The sequence below is a fragment of the Trichoderma atroviride genome, chromosome 3 (genome assembly GCF_020647795.1).
Source record: "Trichoderma atroviride chromosome 3, complete sequence".
Classification (NCBI taxonomy): domain Eukaryota; kingdom Fungi; phylum Ascomycota; class Sordariomycetes; order Hypocreales; family Hypocreaceae; genus Trichoderma; species Trichoderma atroviride.
Genome location: NC_089402.1, coordinates 1255212 through 1273927, shown reverse-complemented (window position 1 = coordinate 1273927; position 18716 = coordinate 1255212). Strand labels below are relative to the sequence as shown.

At 48.5% G+C, this 18716-nt stretch overlaps 4 protein-coding genes across 4 annotated transcripts; 1 reads left to right on the top strand and 3 right to left on the bottom strand.

Annotated features, from left to right (window-relative positions):
* Positions 1-85: 85 nt before the first annotated feature.
* On the bottom strand, positions 86-3333 carry TrAtP1_005635 (uncharacterized protein; the record flags this gene model as incomplete). The annotated part of the gene is made up of 3 exons (XM_014089172.2): positions 86-1090; positions 1198-2921; positions 3033-3333. The coding sequence occupies 3 exons, from the start codon at positions 3331-3333 to the stop codon at positions 86-88; spliced, it is 3030 nt and encodes a 1009-aa protein (XP_013944647.2).
* A 3289-nt stretch (positions 3334-6622) lies between these two features.
* Positions 6623-7872, top strand: TrAtP1_005634 (uncharacterized protein; the record flags this gene model as incomplete). The annotated part of the gene is made up of 2 exons (XM_014089173.2): positions 6623-7344; positions 7422-7872. 2 exons carry the CDS (start codon positions 6623-6625, stop codon positions 7870-7872), a joined length of 1173 nt encoding a protein of 390 aa, XP_013944648.2.
* Positions 7873-9612: 1740 nt separating this feature from the next.
* TrAtP1_005633 (uncharacterized protein) lies at positions 9613-10175 on the bottom strand (the record flags this gene model as incomplete). Its single annotated transcript, XM_066112797.1, has 3 exons — positions 9613-9850; positions 9919-9984; positions 10072-10175. The coding sequence occupies 3 exons, from the start codon at positions 10173-10175 to the stop codon at positions 9613-9615; spliced, it is 408 nt and encodes a 135-aa protein (XP_065968883.1).
* A 4692-nt stretch (positions 10176-14867) lies between these two features.
* On the bottom strand, positions 14868-15789 carry TrAtP1_005632 (uncharacterized protein; the record flags this gene model as incomplete). Its single annotated transcript, XM_066112796.1, has 3 exons — positions 14868-15482; positions 15564-15629; positions 15694-15789. 3 exons carry the CDS (start codon positions 15787-15789, stop codon positions 14868-14870), a joined length of 777 nt encoding a protein of 258 aa, XP_065968882.1.
* Between the last annotated feature and the right edge of the window lie 2927 nt (positions 15790-18716).

Genomic DNA, 18716 nt, shown 5'->3' with positions numbered 1-18716 from the left:
ATTCAATCGCTCCTCCGTTTGCTTCTTCCCGTTTTTTTCTCTTGTGCAAGTCATCCCAAGTATCTAACCAGGGGCTTTCTCCGTTCTAATAAGCAATCGCCTTATCAAGCTGGTACACTGCCGTCTTGGCGCGTTCCCTCACGTCGAGATCTCTGTCATTGTGTTTGAGAAACTCCATTCTGGTGTGGAATCCTAGCTTCTTCAATTCGTTGGCCCTCATAGACCATTCTTGCAAACTCTCATCGTCGTGGCCTGTAAGGTTTATGATGAAGTGACATACGGCGACACGCACCTCCTTATCCCGATTGCCAATCTGCTGGTAGAGCAGCTTGAGCAGGTCTGTCTGCCTAGCAACCAGCTGTCGATGCTGGTGTGTGCTGGCCGCTATGTGGACCAAGATATAGATTACCGGGATGATGATTTTCGCATGAGGGTGGATGAGTCTTGTCTCCTGTCCCGGCGTTGGCGCCCGTCGAGAAAAGGGATGGAGCACCTTGGCTTGTAGCTTTGAGGATAACAGGTCAAAGAGCCGATCTTGCCCAATGGTTCTAAACAGGTAATCAATCATCTCTGTCGTATCATAAGGTGACTCCGCAGAGGCGCCCACCCCGAGCCCTACCAAGTTTCTGATGAGCTCTAGACCTTGTTCTTGAACGGCGACTTCATCGTTGCGGGATCTCCTTTGCGAGTTGAGCTCATTTTCACGCAAGCTGGCGAGCTTGTCTTCCGCTTGGCGTAGCTTGGTTGATCTCGAAGCATCCAGCTTTTGTGGATTGCCGTTTGCTGCAAACATCCATCTCACCTGTTCGTCGGAGGGCGACGCATCCATCTCTTCATCCACATCAACATCAACATCATCACCCGACGGCTGGCCAGGCTGAGTGTTATATGAAATAGCGCCCTGACCGTCATCACAAATAAGTTGTACCAACCAATCAGGATCAAGTTGCTCCAAGCAAGATCGCTTTAGATCGGAGCTCACAGCAATAACAAGGTGTTTCAGGGCCCACAATGCATTAAGCCGCAGAGCAGGATTATCGGAGTGGGCGTGTTCGCAGAGGATCTTCATAACACCATTTTCGGCCAATAGCTAATAACTGTTAGCTTGAAAGTCTTGTATTGTGGGCGGCATTGACTCTGAAAGGAAGAGAGGACATATGTCATTGCAAAGGGGGAGAAGAACTGGGGTTGACAAACTTCGCGGACTGGGCTGGCTTCCAAAACTAGGTTACAAATGGCAGCTGTGGCAGCAACCTGGACGTCAACGTCTGGGTGTTTTAAGAACTTGAAGACTGGCATGGCAACCGAGTGATCAACCAAAGTCGTTCGCAATATGCTAATGGATCGCGAGAGCATCCTGATGACATGGCACGCCGCGACGATGACGGATAATGGATTGGCGCCATATGCTGATGAGACGTTGGGCTGTTGTTCAGTCTCTCCGCTGGGTTTATCCTTGAGCCGGTCTTTGATTTGTTTGGGGCGTTTGGGGTATTCAGTTAGGGACTCCATAACATAGGGAATAAAGTCTTCTTCGACCAGGGCCTTCCTATAATCTTCCTTTCCAGAAGCTACGGCGCCGATGGCTTTGAGTGTCGATTCTCTTAGCCTTACGCGATGCGAGAGCAGCGGATCCTGGCCAAGCTGCCCCAATTGTGAAGATGCAGATGGACCTTCAACATCCATATCGGTATCAGGCTGGGGAGACCAATATTTCGTCGCCTCTAAGATGGGTACAGAGCGATAAGCTCGCCTCAAAAGTTTTGTCAACGTCTTGACCGCACCGCAATCGTAAGCAGCTTTTTGGAGCAGTTCACTGTCAGTGATGAGACGGGCTAATGTTGCCGGTGCTTTCTCTAAAATCAGATGCTGGGTTTCATCAAAGGCGCTCTGTGATTCAGCCTCGTCCTTGTCGTTTTTCGTGATCAAATCGAGGAGAATTGGCACGATTAGCATGCCAAGACTGGTTTCTCTCCATCCTTTGCGTCCTAGTCCAGCTTTGAAGAGTGCTGTCAGAATAGTGACTGCCATGAGTCTGCCATAGCCAGATAGTGACCTGGCTTGTATAATCAGCCAGGGGATGAAAGGGCTCTCGACCTCATCAGATGAGTTGTCCAAGCCCGACTCCAAGACAGCAGGAGAGACAAGCCTAAGGCCGGGCGTTTGACTCGGAGTTCGTGATTCGGGACGGTCTGGTGTGTTAGTGGAAGAATGGTGATGAGACTGAGGCGGACTGCGAACGTTGGAAGAAGGAGGGGGGACCTGAGGCAGCAAGTAATCCATGACCGTCGTCGAGCCCTGGATTTTGGCGCCGCTCAGACTGCTGGTTTCAACGGCAATGGAAGGGAAAACAGCAAGGATGGCGGGAGAGTTGATGAGCCGAGTTGCCCTGTATTTCGACTCTCCAAGGATGGCCGCGACCGCCGCAAGCACAGGACCAATTTGTGTTCCATGAGGAGCTTCTTTAGGGAAAGCTTCATACAACCCATCGCTATAAGCCTGTGCCTCAGCTCCTGGAACAACATGGCCTTGGCTGACGGCGAAGCTGGCCAAGCGGGACGCGAGCATATCCAAAACACCAGACTGGATCAGAGCCTGTTGATGCCTTTCCTCTGTGCAAATGCGAGACACCAGGCTGGCCACAAGCTCAACCTGAATCTGCAGCAAGCGGCTTGATGACGTAGAAGCAAGTATAAGACATAGAGATTCGAGATGATACGGGGACATGAATATTGCGTCGGCGAGAGCAAGACTATCGAGCTCTGATGACGGCGATGCCAGAGCAGCTGCATCTGCAATGCCGCTCACGGCCTTGAGAGCAGCAACGACGATTTGCGGCGGGTTAGCATTGGGAGATGTGCATGCGAGGATGGCTGGAAGAGCTCGGGAGGCGTGGACGGACGGTAGAAAGGGAGGGCCGCCTGCAAATAAAGTAGCATCACACGTCAGTATCAGCTGTTTAAGTGGAGGGGGATCGAGGCAAGGTGCAGGGGTCCTGCAGGAGTTGACGTGACGGATCTCGGGATGCATACCCTTGGCGAAGCTTGTGATGATCTGCAAAGCTTGCAGCCTCACGTTGTCCTCCTCTGACAGAGGCCGGCGGCCCGATGCCTGTGGCCTAGCATCTTTGCTTGTGCTCGACTTGGCCGCAGGACGAGCCGAGGTCAAGGTCCTTATAACGGGCTCCAGCACACCCAGGCTGACCCACGTCTCCTTCTTCTGGTGGTGTCCGACGATCTCATTCTTCAGAGCTTGTAGAGCTGTCGACTGCTCGGGGCACGTTTTGGCGTTTCGCAGCTGAGCTAGGATCGGGGAGTTCTGGGGTCGCGCCATGGGGATGGGAGTGCCGGATACACAAGCGGGTAGCAGTGGGATCTATAGCGGAGAATGCCGAGAAGAGCAGAGCGCCGGGATCTCGCCTGCTGTCGACTGGTGAGACTGAGTCAAGATTGGCGACTATGCCTTGCGTGCAGAGCTGCGCATGAGCTGTCGGAAAGGACTATGATGCCGATGCAATCGATCAGACCAAGGGGATCCCGAATCGGCTCCGGCGAATTCGGCTGGCAGAGCTTCGTGAAGCCAAGTAAGACGTGAGGCGCAAGCAAGCAAAGAAATACTCAAGAATCGTGGCAATGATGTGTCCAGAGCAAGAGATGGCAAGCGCGTAAGTAGATGATCGGAATAGCAATGACGGCGCAGAGGCGTAAGTAAATTGGCGATATCAATCCATGAATACACCGATTCAATGTCGTTGATACGGCGTCTCTGGTGTCTTGCAGTCTGACGAGATGTCACGCCAAGGCAAGTCCGATGCCGTGGCACGTGCATTGTGTTATCTTATCGGATCTCTGCTAACCTTTTTTCTATGTACATATATGTAGATGTCCCCATAAAATGGCGAGATTTGCGGCTACCGCTTGTGGCCAGTTAGTGACGAAAGCGGAGAGCAGGTTAGCTATTAGGTAAGTGGGAAAAATGGCAATGGAAGGATTCTAGAAGAATTGGTTCTTGGAGTAATGGGTTTTAATATCTTGTGAAGGATTGCGGCCATGACGACCAACTATCTTGAGATGAGCCAAGAGGCTTGATATGCCTGATAAGAACTCGTGGCTGGCTATGACCTCTGCCGGCCTGTATTCTAGAGTAGGCACACATGGCATCCCCTGGCTTTGGTTTTAAGGTTCATGAATGCGTGCATGTTGCATGTCCCCCGTAGAACGTGGCAGCTGCTCCGTCACCTACCAGAGCTTGCACTCCATAGAAGACTGACCGCAAACGTACTCAGGACGCTAAAATTGCTTCATTTTTCACCAGCAGTTGTTATATACGATTGTCGGTGCTGTTTGAGCATATCGATTACATACATGTCAAGCATCGATAATGAACATCGTGCACTGCGCTTGATTGGGCAAGGCCTTCCTGACGCAATCAGAAACACCGCGGACCATCCGCTCCGACTGCCGGCATCGAGCTCCGGAACGAGAAGCTCGCCTCAGCTCTTGTGCGGCATTTCCCCTCTTCCGCCTCAAGCACAGCCGTTATCGTCAACTGCGTTTAATGTAAATACTGCTGCGAAAGTCTGTAAGTTTTCACAAGATGGATATCGAAGGGTCGAGCGGAATTTCACACGTGAGTATGACACGCACCCTGGACCTTGCTCCGCATGTTAGTGCTCCAGACAACCACGCCGGCAAAACGAAACACGACCTCGTCCAAACAGGACCAGTGGCAGTGCCAGCACTAATAAGCAGCATAGTACGGTGGCACCAGTAGGGCAGAGAGCTCTCTGTTTCCCCCTGCTAGTTCTCGCGGCCGCCACAAATCAAGAATAAAAACTCCCGCTGATGTTAGACATGTCTGAAATCTGTCTTGGACTCGGGCCGCTGCCGCTGACGAATCACCGGGCTTCTCTGCACCACGAGCTCGCAACAACAGGTGCTCGTTGAGCCACGACCCTGCATCAACCAAACGACAACTCATCTCTTTTTTTGCTCTGATCCCGCAAGATGCCCCCCTCGCTGGCGTGGTCTGGGGTCAGTCTGGGGTATTGTGATTGCTGCTAGTTTCGTCTAACAGTAGCCTGTAGTAGTGGTGTCGACATGATGTTGAGTACCTGGTACCAGATAAACATCGTGATAAAGCCCACAGTGATGAGACGAGAAGCGCCTTCTAGCATCCGGACCGGCGTACTTGTACATACAATGCGGGACGCACGCGAGTCAAAAGATGCGGTCAGACTAAGAAATAGCAGAGAGACAGAGTGGAAGGGAGGCTGTTAGGGAAATGTCTGGTTCTTAATACCCGTTATGTATTCTACATAGGTACTTCACTGTTATAAAAAAAAAGAAAAAACTGATCAAGATGAACAATGTTTCTCTTTGGCCTATACGCTGTTTTCTATAAGTTAATGACAGTCAACGACACCGAACAAATGCCGTTTTCGGAAAGCAAAGAGATTTTTCCCGCAGTGCGTTTTGCGACTCTGCTCCACCGGCGCCAAGTTCGTAGTACCAAGACTTCTGGGTCTTGGCCAAGGATGAGCCCAGACAATGGCCGAATTAGTCGGACAGGCCGATTAGGTCAATACCTTTGTAGCATTGCATGCTCCATCGTACTTTTTAGTTTTGGTTTTAGGTCTCAGAAGCAGTTTTTCCCAAAAAAAAAGAGGGACAAACTTGATGGCAATTTTTTTCTTCTTCCTCACTCTTTTCGCCTTTTGCCTCGCCTTTGCTCTTTTTTACCCTCTGCATGTCAAAACAGCCACCAACGTTCCGGTCCCGCCCCCAAGTATCCCGGTCGGATCACTTTTTGGAACATTGACCAATCACCGCGACGAGGATCCGATCCCGAGCGCTGTTGCAGGCTTTCTGATGATGGGGATCCGTCTCACTGCTGCCGAATCTGCGTGTACAAGTACATATACCGGCGAGACGGTGCTGCTGCAACTGGTCCAACTTGGCTCAACGTAACACCTCTTATAACAGCCTGAAAAGCAAACAAACATCAATACATATTACCTCTCTCGGCCATCCAGCAGGTTTACAGTGCGACAAAACAAACCAACCGTAAAGAAGCAACAGAGCCAGACACCTGCAATTCGAAGCGGCTCTGCTCGCCCCCAATCCCACTCATTTCCCTCCGGGTGCAAAGTATCGATACTTACCTAATCCGCTAATCACCCCCTCCGTCTTTTCGCCCTGCGTCCGTCCCGCCGGCCGATTCACGCCATTCGCTGGATCGCTTTTTAGACCTGCGACTATTACTATAAGATCTTCCTGGCTCGGTGCTTCGGTGAGCCTTTTGGGTTCGCCCCCCAAAAAAGTCGAGATCCGGCCGTTGCACGTTGTTCAAGATTGCGTCTCACTGCATTTCGCCAGCAAGCCGCTGCCCGGCCGCCTACCGCCGGCTGTTCCGATTCAGGACGGCTGGTGACCTTTTTCCTTGATATCGGGTCCCGCCAGTCGAGCGTCCTGGTCGTCGCTTCTTCCTCGATCGCAGCAGCATCGCAGCGGCAGTTAAAAAAAGAGAAACGAGAAAAGATACAGAAAGGACAGAACAGCCCTCATAAACAGAACCAACGACCTGAGCACCGCCGCGCTCCGATGATGCGCCGTAGGAGACCATGTTGAAGACGTCCCCCATTCTCTCTCCCTCCGCCAACGCCTCGCCCTCCGGCTTCCACAATGCGCCGTCGCGATCCTCGCAGGAGTCTGCTTCGTCCCACCCGTCGCAGCTCCCAGCCGTGAGCCCCAGGCCCGCCTATCTGCGCCGTCGATTGTCGACAGAGTCCGAGGCCGTCTCCGTGTCGGCATCCTCGTCAGCGCTGTCGCCAGGCCGCTCTCGCCGTACCGGGGCCTCGACCAGCGATATCCGGTCCCCTGCCCGCGCCTTTTCCTCCTCCTCTGCCTCTCCGCTGGCAGCTCCCACGACCACAACCACCAAGACGACGGTGACGACATCTACGAACATGGGCATCGACGACTCTGAGAGCCCGAGCCGAACCTCACCCGCCCAAGCCCGGCTGTACAACGCTCTGTCGCCTAACAAGCGTCGACTTGCCGCCACCGCTGAAGCTTCTTCTGTAGATGAATCTTTAACGCCTGCTGCCGCTGCTTCGAGCTCCGATGCGGCCCAGGCTCAGGCCCAGGTCCAGCGGTCCGCCTCTCCTCAAGCACCGAAACGAGCCAGGCCCGAGGAACAGCCTCCCCGTGTTTTGCCCAACAAATATGAGTTTTGCCCGGTCGAACACATGGTCGAGCTGATTGCACATATGCTGGGAGAGTTGATTGCCACCAATGACGCAATTCGCATATCAAGCGGTGGCCTAACACGGTTTCACTCGAGGTATGTAGAAGCTCGGGGAATTTTCCATCATTGTTTTTTTGTCTGTGCGTGTCTAACCTGCTATTCGTCAATCTCAGAACTCCCCCTGGCATCTCGGTCAGAGACTATCTCCATCGGCTGGCTAGGCATGCCACGCTCACGCCACCGCTTCTTTTGGCCATGGTCTACTACATTGACCGACTCTGCGCTCTTTACCCGGAATTCACCATCAACACCCTCACCGTTCACCGCTTCCTAATAACTGCAGCCACCGTTGCTGCAAAGGGCCTTTCTGACTCGTTTTGGAACAATACCACCTACGCGCGAGTGGGCGGTGTGCGTGTGGCTGAACTGCGATTGCTCGAGCTCGAGTTCCTCTACCGGGTGGATTGGAGAATCGTGCCGAATCCAGAAATCTTAGTGGCTTACTATCAGGGACTCGTCCAGAGGGCTCCGGGATATGAACTGGAGTCTGATGGGTTGAGCGATGATGACGACGACGACGAACTTGACGACGATGACAACGAAGAAGATGCTGCGCAGCAGTAAGAGCGCCAGAGGGGATTGACGAACATACATTCTGAAACCTCCCTCTAGTCGGGATGGGCCAACGTCGAGAAGCGGCTTATATCAATGATACCCCACCTTTTTCACCATTGCACCTTAATTTTTTTTGTGTTCACTTACTTTTATTCTCTTTCTCTTTTTCTCTCGCCAGCCGCATCTCATTGGCCTTTTTTGCTGCTTCACGACATGCATCTCTGGTCACACAACTCATATCTCCTTGCATAAACTTGTGGAGTCAAAGTTACTAGGAAGGGAAAAGGGCTTTTTTTTTTTGCAGTCTCTGTTTTTTTTTCCACTTTCTTAACATACAAATACACGCGTAACTTGGATTCGTTATTCAGAGCATGGTTGGTGGGAGGGGGGAACCACGGCGGAGGAAGGGCATTGGCGTTTTATGGGTGTTGTAAATGGAGCATTTTTTGTTACTCTTGCATGTTGGATATGGGACGAGATTTTGGTAGAATTCGAGGTGGAGATAATGCATGCGTATGTATATATGAATTGAATATTAACCTCAATGTTCTCTGTGCTATATTGGTGTACCTATGTAGACATTCATAACCACCTGTGTATGAATCAGCATCCATGCAGTTGGAGAAAAAGGCTTCTAGGCTTTCAACACCATTCATTCTCAGAACCATCACCTATGGTCCTATATTTCTTGCTTCCCTAGTAATTTATATCGATATCGATGTACCTTGTCCTTGGAGTGAAAAAAAAAATGTGTCCGATTACTTTCCAGTAACTAATTGCCGACGGGCTCTATAAAAGCAACGAACACAAGACGTATAGGCATATACGTTGAAATGAGAAATGAGAGTGAAACAAAAGATTGAAAATAGCGTGAATTGGATCGTTAATGGAAATTGCCTCCTCGTAGCAGAACAAAAATGTAAGAGATTGTAGTCGAGTCATTGTAGGCTTGCAAAGGTAACAACCTGAGAGAAGTACATGTCACTTTTAAACTTACTTCTTCAGTGGAAAACAACAACAATAAACTATCACCGTCATTAACTACGAATGAGATACTGAATGGCAATTGGTCAAATTTCTAGTTTTGATCACTTGGTGTATATTGAACTTTGTATTTTGGTGTTGGGCGTTGAAAACTGCTGGATACATAGGTACCTAGGTAGGTAAGTAGTAGGTATTGCAATACACCTGTCTAGTAGAGCGTGATCATATTTAAATAAAAATTTATGTTTATATATATCTATTATCTCAACATGATAGAAAATTCATGGCCGTGTGGCCTTAATCAACAGTAGGTCTTGGGGGACAGCCCTCCTATGACATGCCTGGAAGGCAAGAGATCCCGAGTTCCTGTAGAGTGTAGAGGACCAAAACCACTACACCCCCCCTTAGTTTAGGTAGAGAGAATCAAGCCTTTTAGTTCAACCTCCACGCGTTCTACGTTTGATATCGTAGACTACGCTCCGAGACCGGCTTTTGACCACCCATTATACTGGGACAAATAGAAGTCAAGCCGCCCTTACAAAAAGAAAAAGAAAAAGAAAAAGAAAAAAGAAACCGCTGTGCCTAGGTATCTACGACTTATACCATGGACAAAGCTTGCCATAATCGCCCGCGAGGGAAATAAATCAAGTCCAACATTGTAAATATAACTTACGAATATACAGCCATTAGTATATTCATATGAACAATCAATGAAACCTTGAGGCTTCTCGATTTTAAGTCGGAATATTGCTGAAATGTCTGACTCTAGTGCCGTGGCCGACGCCGACGGAATCGTCGTAGCCTCCGGCGGCCAGATTCGGTGACGGGACCCGGAAGTCTGGGTGTCTCATTTTCTGGCCGACTGTGGCGCGTCGTCAAATATAGCATTGCCGCCGTAGTTGATAGTGGCAGAATCAAGATGGCTTCTGCGAGGCTTGTTTGCAGCGCTATCATAAACGGTATCCAAAACGGGAGAGGATATAGGATCATCCGTGGGCGATTCCTACATTCCATCGGGGTTAGGCATATGCATAGATAAGGTAGACTATTGGGATATTAAGATGGTCTCACTCCAGTAGTCTTGCCCCGTGGAATAAAATGAGCGATGCTCCTGTTAAGCCCCAAGAGAGCAGCATCCTATGCCATAGATGAGCCATGTATCCCAAGAGCTTTGTAAGTATAAGGATGAAAGAGATGAGGAAAGTAAAGTGGAAAAGAACGCACACTAATGTCATTGGCGGAGCCCAAGAGACCTTATCCTGTTGGCTTCCCGACAAGAGAATCAACAGAGAGAGGCAAATGTTGGCTTGGAGCAGCCATCTTTGCATTGTCGACGGCGAGACCGATATCATCCACCACCACATCCAGCGTAGATCACACGTTGCGAATCAAGGCGATGCTTTCGCTACTGAGAGTTGCAAGATACGCCCGGCCGTTCTTTGATGAATTGATATCCAAGTATGCTGTGTGATATCGGATTCGGGAGAGAATTGGACAGCTAAATTCCACAGATATTCGAGCAGGGCATTCGAAGGAAGTATTGGCGGAGGAATACCAAACGACCGCTTATCCAGATCGATCAAAAGACAAGACCAGGGGAATAAGGCGAGAAAATATCAGTTTATTGGCAAAGTCTATATCTATCAAGGTCGTAGATAGAGTGGGCGCTGTGATCTAACCAAAGTCACAAGGTGTAAACAGCCATTAACAGAAAGTAAGAAAGGTTGTCACTGAGGGAGATGCCAAAGGGGAAAAAAAAGTAGAAACAAAAAGTTTGAGTGCAGTGGTGTTGGGAAAAGAGTTAGAGAAGGTAGGAGAGCAAACTAGAGAGGGTGGGAGATGGTTCCCCAAAGGAGGGAAGTTGGAAGCTTCATTTTCGAATCGAGAGCTGTCTTCACCGAACAAGGGACGCTGCCCTCACATGACGTAAACAGGCTGCCTCTCGATTGTGCCTTGCCCATGGGCTTTATTTTACGCTTGTTGTTCAAGACGCTCTGTGCCTATCAATTGATCTTTCTGCAAGGGATACTGCAAATGCAGCGTGCTACGCGGCCGTCACGACAGAGCCTCGCCAAGCTCCGCCACCGCCACAGGATTGTTGACAGCTGAAACAGAAGTAAACATTGGCAAACCATAGTACTGAACACAAAGGGTATGCTTTGCAGAAGGGTAATATTATCAGGATAACCTCTAATTTGAATTGATAGCTATAAGAATATATCTACGCTTCCCTTCTTGTGTACGTGTAGCAAGTCATTTCATGACAATCATGTATTTAATTGTAAAGGGACAAACTTTCATGCAGTGATCAAACTTACTTAATCTTAAAATAAAACAGTACTTCTGATACAATGCGACTATCCTAGGCTGGTGGCGAAGTTTCGGTGACGCTCTACCCACCTATGCTTCCCATGTCTTCCTGCAGGTTTCGCGTAACAGTCCTATCGGACTGGAAATTCAGCCAAGGCTTATCGTCAATTCATGGAAGAAGCCTTCGAGTCTGCCTAATGCATGAATGAGATAGATTGGAGGCCTCTTCAGCCGCGTTGGATTGCATGTGACAATTGGCTGGAAATGTGTGGCTGGCAGTAATTGGCCATGTCCGTTCTTCGGCGAGGGGCTAGAAAGTGCGTTACCGATGAAAGATCTTTTTAACGCGTCCACTCCTCTCCTACTTTTTTCCTATGCCGATTTCGAATCAAATAGCAACATAAAATAGCATCTCTTTGTGATTTTTTAAACTCTTGAGAGAATCTCAGCCGACTCTTGCCTGCTCAGAATACACCCAGTCGCAAAAACTCTCAGATTTCGTTTCTTATGCCGAAACATCACAGTTAATGTATTATGCCCATTTTCATGAAACCTCCATAACACTCAGCAAACCAGATATTAATACAGTCGTGATTTCAGATTGATGCGAACGGAAGAGCACCTACCTGAATGCGGACCGAAAAGACAACGTCGACTTTTCAACCTTTGCCTATCCACGAACCGCTATGGACATACGATCTCCATCTTGACGATATCAGGAGTTGTAGTGACTCAATATCCGCATACAATATTTTCGCAGCGTGTAGTGCCACAACAGTATTAAACACTGCTGCCACTCTCTTTCGCAAGGGGTCCGAAAATAGGTCATGCTGGACGGCATATTCTGTAAGTCAGGCCATCCTGCATATTTGTTGCAAAATTTCATGGCTAACACAGAGGACCACAGATATGTAAAGGATGGGAATTCCAGGAACACGTACTCTTATCGCTATTCATGAAACAGCAATATCTAAATGAAATGTGTCTCCTGATGGTCGCAATCTTAACTTGCGTACATTGGAGCTGCATTTTTAGCCTTTTCTATCAGCGGCGGTGGAAAGAGAGGTTTGTACCTGGAATTATCGTCGCTACATTTACCACGCTTCTACCTATCGCAACACTCGTTCGAGACCCAATTGTGGTCTTTCTTGGAATTTTACCAGTAGTAATCGATGTGTATGCTTCCGCTTGTCTTTTCTTTGATCATACCCATGGAAATGGAAAGCATTCGTCCGCAGTCTAAAGGTCTCGGATAGAGGAGGATTTTCCTAAATCAGTACGCAGGGACAGCAAAGCCGATACGCACATCACCGGCACAGTGCGGGATACGGTATATTTCAGCCATTGTATATATTGAGTGATGCTATTCAGGCGGTATTCACTCTGGATAGTTGTGGGAGAACATTCTTTTATTTCATTGTAGGGCTCACCCTCAATGTTTCTACTAGCAAATTATAGCCAAAAAAAACTAATCTAGTCTCGCTCATATGACAGTAGAACTTGCTCACTTTGTCATACTGTATTGCTTTGATCAAAGATACCTACCTGCTCTTCTGAGTTTCACCTTATTTGTACGTCTCGCCCGCCGAGTTATAGCAGCATAAATGCTTGGGCATTAGTGCATGATGCATTCCTACTGTAGATGGTTGGGCAGAGATTACGTCAAAAGGTGTTGTTCGAGGTACTTGAGGGAATATGCGTTCAATGGGCAGTAGGTTGATGCATTTTGGAAACATACCTACTTATCATTGAAAAGAGTTGGCAATCTTACACACTTGCTCCTTGACGTTTGCTAAGTTCTCGATTCTCCGTTGTTTTGTTCCCATTTGACATCATATTGGCTGTCATACTAGCATCCAAAAGTGTAATGTAATCGAATTCTTTGACACGCTATTCAAGCTCTGTGCTAAATACAAATCGATTATCCTCAATGAGGTATGTACTGAAAAATCTATATACAATTTAAAGTCTTTTATGTACTTTTTGCAAATTCTTCATAGCAGGGGAAGAAGTAAACAGCCGGCCAAGTTATGAGATGCAGCTCTAAGCTGCGTATCCCTCAATTGATGTAAAAGCATTTCAATAGCTAATCCCAAACGCCGTGAAAAGATGTCAGAATTTCTAAGAGAATTTCTGAAGCCAGTGTTAAAAAAAAAAAAAAAAAAGGTTCTTTATCTTTATGGTATGTAATGCATCTTTGTGCAGAAAGGATGCGCTCAACAATAGCAGCGCTATGCTATGCAATATTCGTAAAGACGATGATTTTGAATCATCGTGTTCTATAATCGACGATGTGCATGTTGTGAAGAGTTTGTCCCATGCTCCTCGTGATACATAGAGGTATAAAGCGTTAGTAAGCAAGTCGTCAGGGAAATATTGCGGTTCGGTATCGTAGGGAAGCCATGCGATATGTGATGACGCGGCTTTCAGTTGTTCAAGGACATGCCATGTTGATGAGAGGCGCCCTAGTATCGTAATATAAACAAGTATGCGGTGCCTATCTCACGAGGCAAAAAAATGGCCGAGGCCTCCAGGAAGAGTTTTCGCCGGTATATTCACCAGTGGCTATGATTCAATGTAGAGCCAGCTAAGAGTCGAATCTAAGCGTTACTTAGGCAAGCTAGCCATGGACGCTCTTTGCGGATTGAAGCAGCGATGGCAGTTCCAACATCTTCTCATCGTCGTCAACGGCGTGTTGCCATCAAAATGACCGCCTTAGAGCCTCTCGAGTTGATAATAGGCCACATAAAGCATAGTCCTCTGGGAATGGTTGAGGCTTCGCTTCGTTCCATCATAATAGCGGAATCGATTTGGCTAACGAGGTTAAATCCGTAGCCAACTCCAGTAAGGTTGGTTTTCTCTGCCAGCATGGCCCAACAAACCTGCGATTCTAACTCAAAGGTAAATGTAAAGCGTCAGGACGATGGTATGGGATTGCCCGGTGACGTGTAGAAAGCGTCCATAAGGACAAGGTATAATGTGCGATAAATCTTCAGATCCTCATATCGTTCGTATGCATTGTCCACGAGAGCGGCGAGCTGTGGCTAAAGGTGAAGCAGCTAGTAGGTTGACTGTTATCGATATTAATGGCTGTTATAGAGCGTGTATAGAGTGTTGATTAATACTGCTTCAAGTACGTGATATACTGGAGGCCATGCTCGGGTAGAAAGGCGGCGTCGGGCCAGCCTGAACCGGTGACGAACGGTCGCAGTAATTCAGAGGATTGGCGACGACCGTATCTATTGGATACGTATCTTAGGTGGTGAGGTTGACAAACTGACGCCTTTCGGTAGTAGAATAGTTGCTGCATAGCATTTGGCCGCGCCAGTATAGCTAGGTGGTGTTACAGCCGGCCCACGGATGGAGGCCTTGTAATACCAGGTTCAAGGGACGGCGGCCTAGGCCTTTCATCAACGAAGAGCATCGTGCCCAGCCGCCGTATAGTACCATAGTCGAGAAACGTATGACCAGAACCCTCAGTCTCGAATATCGTCATCCTCAATCGCCATCCTGTAACTACCCAGGTCTCCTAGGCACTCAATCCAAGTGTCTTCAAGAGCTGGAACAGTCTCATATAAGAGAGCCATCATAGTGTATGCAAGGTAGATGAAGGCAAGCATATGCTCCATGTAATAAGGCATGCTATGGCGGAGCAGCTCAAGAAACGTATGTATGCCGTGGCGCCACATGCGAGCTGGCATTGCATATTTCTATGCCAGGCGCCGCGGTGCGGGGTTTGCTGAAGGGTGCTGGCTTGCAAGAAAAAAGTCATGGTGTTCGTGGAGTAGGGTGCTCTGCAGCGCAATTAGACTGTGCATATTGCTGTTATTTGGAGCAAACTTCGACTCGTCATGCGAGGCTTGTTCTTTGTCAACTTCTATGCACTTGCTTTCAACCATAACAAACCCGGCATATATACCCTTAACCAGAGAGTTGGTCATATCTTGGATGAATTGAAGCAGGAATTCGCTCCGTATAAACAGTTGGTGTGCGAATTTTTCAATTCTATCATCATAATAATGATGAATTTCGTCTGTATAGTGGTTGTAGAGATAGAAGAATTTTTGATCCTTCAAAAATTTTGGCCGCTTGGTGGGAGAGTGGCTCGGGAGTGCCGGTGGTATCGTAGGCTCCGCGGCCCAGGAACTGGAATGGGAAGCTGCAAATTGTCTAAGGCTTGATTGCCCCGCGGTGCTGCTAGGTATATCATGGCGGCTGTGATTGAGAGAGGCAAAAGCAGGACGGCTTCTGCAAGTGACGGCTGTAGTACCATCAAAAATGGTAACCACACTTGTAAGGTCAAATAAATCGCCAGCCGAGGATTTCTGCAGTAAAGATTAGGCAACCTATCGCTATTTTCCGTTCCAGGGTTATGTAAATAGTAATAGGCACACAGACAAACTCACTCTAGAAGATACCGCTTGTGAAGAAAAGCGAGACAAACTCCAGTTAGACCCCACGCGGCCAGTATCCTATTGATTGCGTAGGAATTAGATAGGTGATGGAGTCAGAAAAAACGAGGCGATGATGACTTACGCAAATGTTGCCGCTGGCGCCCAGGAAAGATACTTTTGTTGACTTCCTGGTAGGAGGACCAACGCCGAAAGAGAAATATTGATCTGCAATAACCATTGTTTAAAGACCATCGCAGATACTGATCAAGCTATCCCGTTTTGACTGCTACTTCGAAAAGGATCGCAGACTGAAGACCAAAGAAAGTTGCAAGAGATGAGAAGGTTGAAGAGATATCACAAAGGCGATGCAAAATATGCTACTTTTGACACAAACAAATGATGGAAGGTGAAACACAACGAACCCAAAGGATGAAATATTATACGTGAAGTAGCTCAGGGAAGATATGAATAAGAGTATTGATAAAAAGATGCAAGTAAGGAAGCGAGGTCAGATGGAAGATGGAGGACACTCTTTCGGGTACATGTATGAAGAAGGTTTTGAGAAAGGTGGAAGTAAAAAGAAAAGGAGACGTTGATAACGAGAGATTGAAAACGGGTCAGGTATCGAGATGACTTCGTTGCCAGCTTAAAGCCCGAGAGCGGAGAGACGGGGGAGGGGTGCTGTCTTGAGGGCGGGTGTCTTGTAGTCGGGTGTCTGGTAGGCGGGAATCTTGATGGCGGGTTTGTCGATGGCGGGTTGGAGGGCGAGTTGGATGGGGGTTATCCCAAAGCAGTTCGTCTCGCATTACTTTCCCAGCCTCCTGAAATAAGTTGGACGCCCCCCATGATGAAGTAAGTTGGAAATGAACAAGCATGGTACGCGGTCAAGATGATGGAAGAAAGGGTGTAAGGCAACTAGACGTAGCGTGGTGGCTGAGACCTCAGGATGATCGCCTCACTCCCATGGCCGAGTTGGTTGGCTCTGAATCCTACGGGAAATGAGGGGTATTCCAGCAAGGCCCCCAAACAATCTTGCACTTGTTTTGTATTCGTATGGAGGCCTGGTGATTAAGGAAATGCGTTAGCCTCTTCTTTTTCTTCTTTGCGACACTCAATGCACATTACCAAAGTTTCGTACGATATATCTTCTATCATCTTTCAATGAGAAAAAGACTCCAGCCTTAGTATAAAGCCCACTTTCGATACGTTTTTTAGGCCTATGTTTGAACGCCATGAGACAGACATCTCGTACCCAGCGGCCACAGAGCAGAAACAGAGGGCGCCAGAAGTCCATGCAGCAGTTGAGCATACGACAGACGACGAGAATCACAAACATTATATATACCATACCGTGGCTGCTTGGGGGTTAACAGCGATTCTGAACATCATCCCAGAGCAAGTCAAGAGAGCATCTGAGAATGGGGGATGTTGGAGGATATATCCAGTAGGAACAGGCATCTCCAACCTTTTCCACCGCTCTGAGCTAAGATGACGATAGATATGCAACGCTGTTGCGCTGCAGAATCAAAAGCACTTGCTTTGGCTCGGAAATCGAGGGCATCCCTGCGAGATGTTCCTGATACTGGTTGCGACAACAACGCTTATACACTGGTACTGCGTGCTTCGCCTTTTCAGCCAGCCGAAATGGAGGCATAAATATTTGTCACAGACGTTAATGGCAACATTCATCACTCTGATAGCTTTGGGGGGGGATCATTCAAGACTCGGCCACAGTCTTTCTTCGCGTTTTGCCCGCCGTCATAGACATGTACGCCTCAACATGCCTCGCTCGGGATTATCTAGACGGAGGGTTATAGAGAATATTGGAGACCATAGCAGCTTCTCATACAGCGAGGCTCATGTGTTCTGAAAAGGCAGAGGCTGTGTAGCAAGGGTGAATCTTTTCGCAAGTTTCGTGTTGTTTGTTTTCACTTGGTTTTCCATATATGCGGATATATATCGTGTTGTTGTATTTATTGTCGCCATTGCTTCTTCAAATAGGTAGCTGATGACAACAGAATATGTACTTTTCATAGCATCCATATCAATATACCATCAAGATATCTTTGCCAATCGAAAAACTTCACAAGTAACGTCATTTCTCTTCACTTTTTTGTAACTTTGTCCAACTGTGGAGCGCTAGTGCATTGGTACAACAATAGCGATCCCGAGCGAGTCTATGCAGATTTGATCCTCACGATCATCTCTCTATGGAAGAGAGGCGGGACGGGATCAAACTCCCCAGCCTTAGACCAGCACTTACCAGCCACAAATCAGCTCCAAACGAAGCGGGAGATTACGGGTCATGAGCGCATTCCTGTTCCCGACCACACTTGTTGGCCACAGAACCACCTCGGCAGTCCAGGCGTAGGGGGTGTCGATGTCCCTCTGCGGTGTAGAATGTCGCGATCTTGCTTACTTCGTGAACAATGTGATTCCAACTGCTACCGTCTTTCCAGCGAAGATTCAGCCCACGAATCCGCAGAAAGCCTTCCCATATATGCAGGGCAGGTTAGGGTGAATCCTGGGGGCGCTCATTGCAGCCCGATAGAGCAGTTCATGGATATGGTGCGACGAGATGGCAGTGATGGCACACCATTTGGCACACATTATTGGCTCTAGGCCAAGCCATCTTGGCCGCGAACGCAAGCTGAAGGGGCGTGTGCATGCAGCCACTTGGCAGGATGACGAGAAGAGGCCGGGGGCCATTGCCCCATGATCACAACTGAAGGGATGTCCCATGTTTTTGAGGCGGTAAACACGGGATGCCGACCGCCCTGCTGGCTGATGGCTGGGATGCTGGGGCAAATCGTGATGCGTCCTTCTCGTGGGTGTGTGTTTGTAGCTGTTGAGCCAGCCATGAACAGCTTAGGGTTGTTCTGCTGGCGTAGCATTCTCGCTAGTAGCACGGAAGGGGTTTCGTGCAACAGGTTGCCTTCTTTGCCACACGCTGGAACCTCATTGTTGGGACAAAGATGACATGTAGCAAAAGAAAATGATAGAGGCAGGTGCTTCCTTGGCCGGTCCGTACTGCTTTGTAGATGGAATCTGCATTCTAGATGCTGTATGACGTCCCAGTATTGGGACCGCGGCACGTGCTGGAGAAGCCCACCAATCTCCATCTGCCAGGTACCTCGCCGTATTCGGTACTGAGCGAGGTACCTT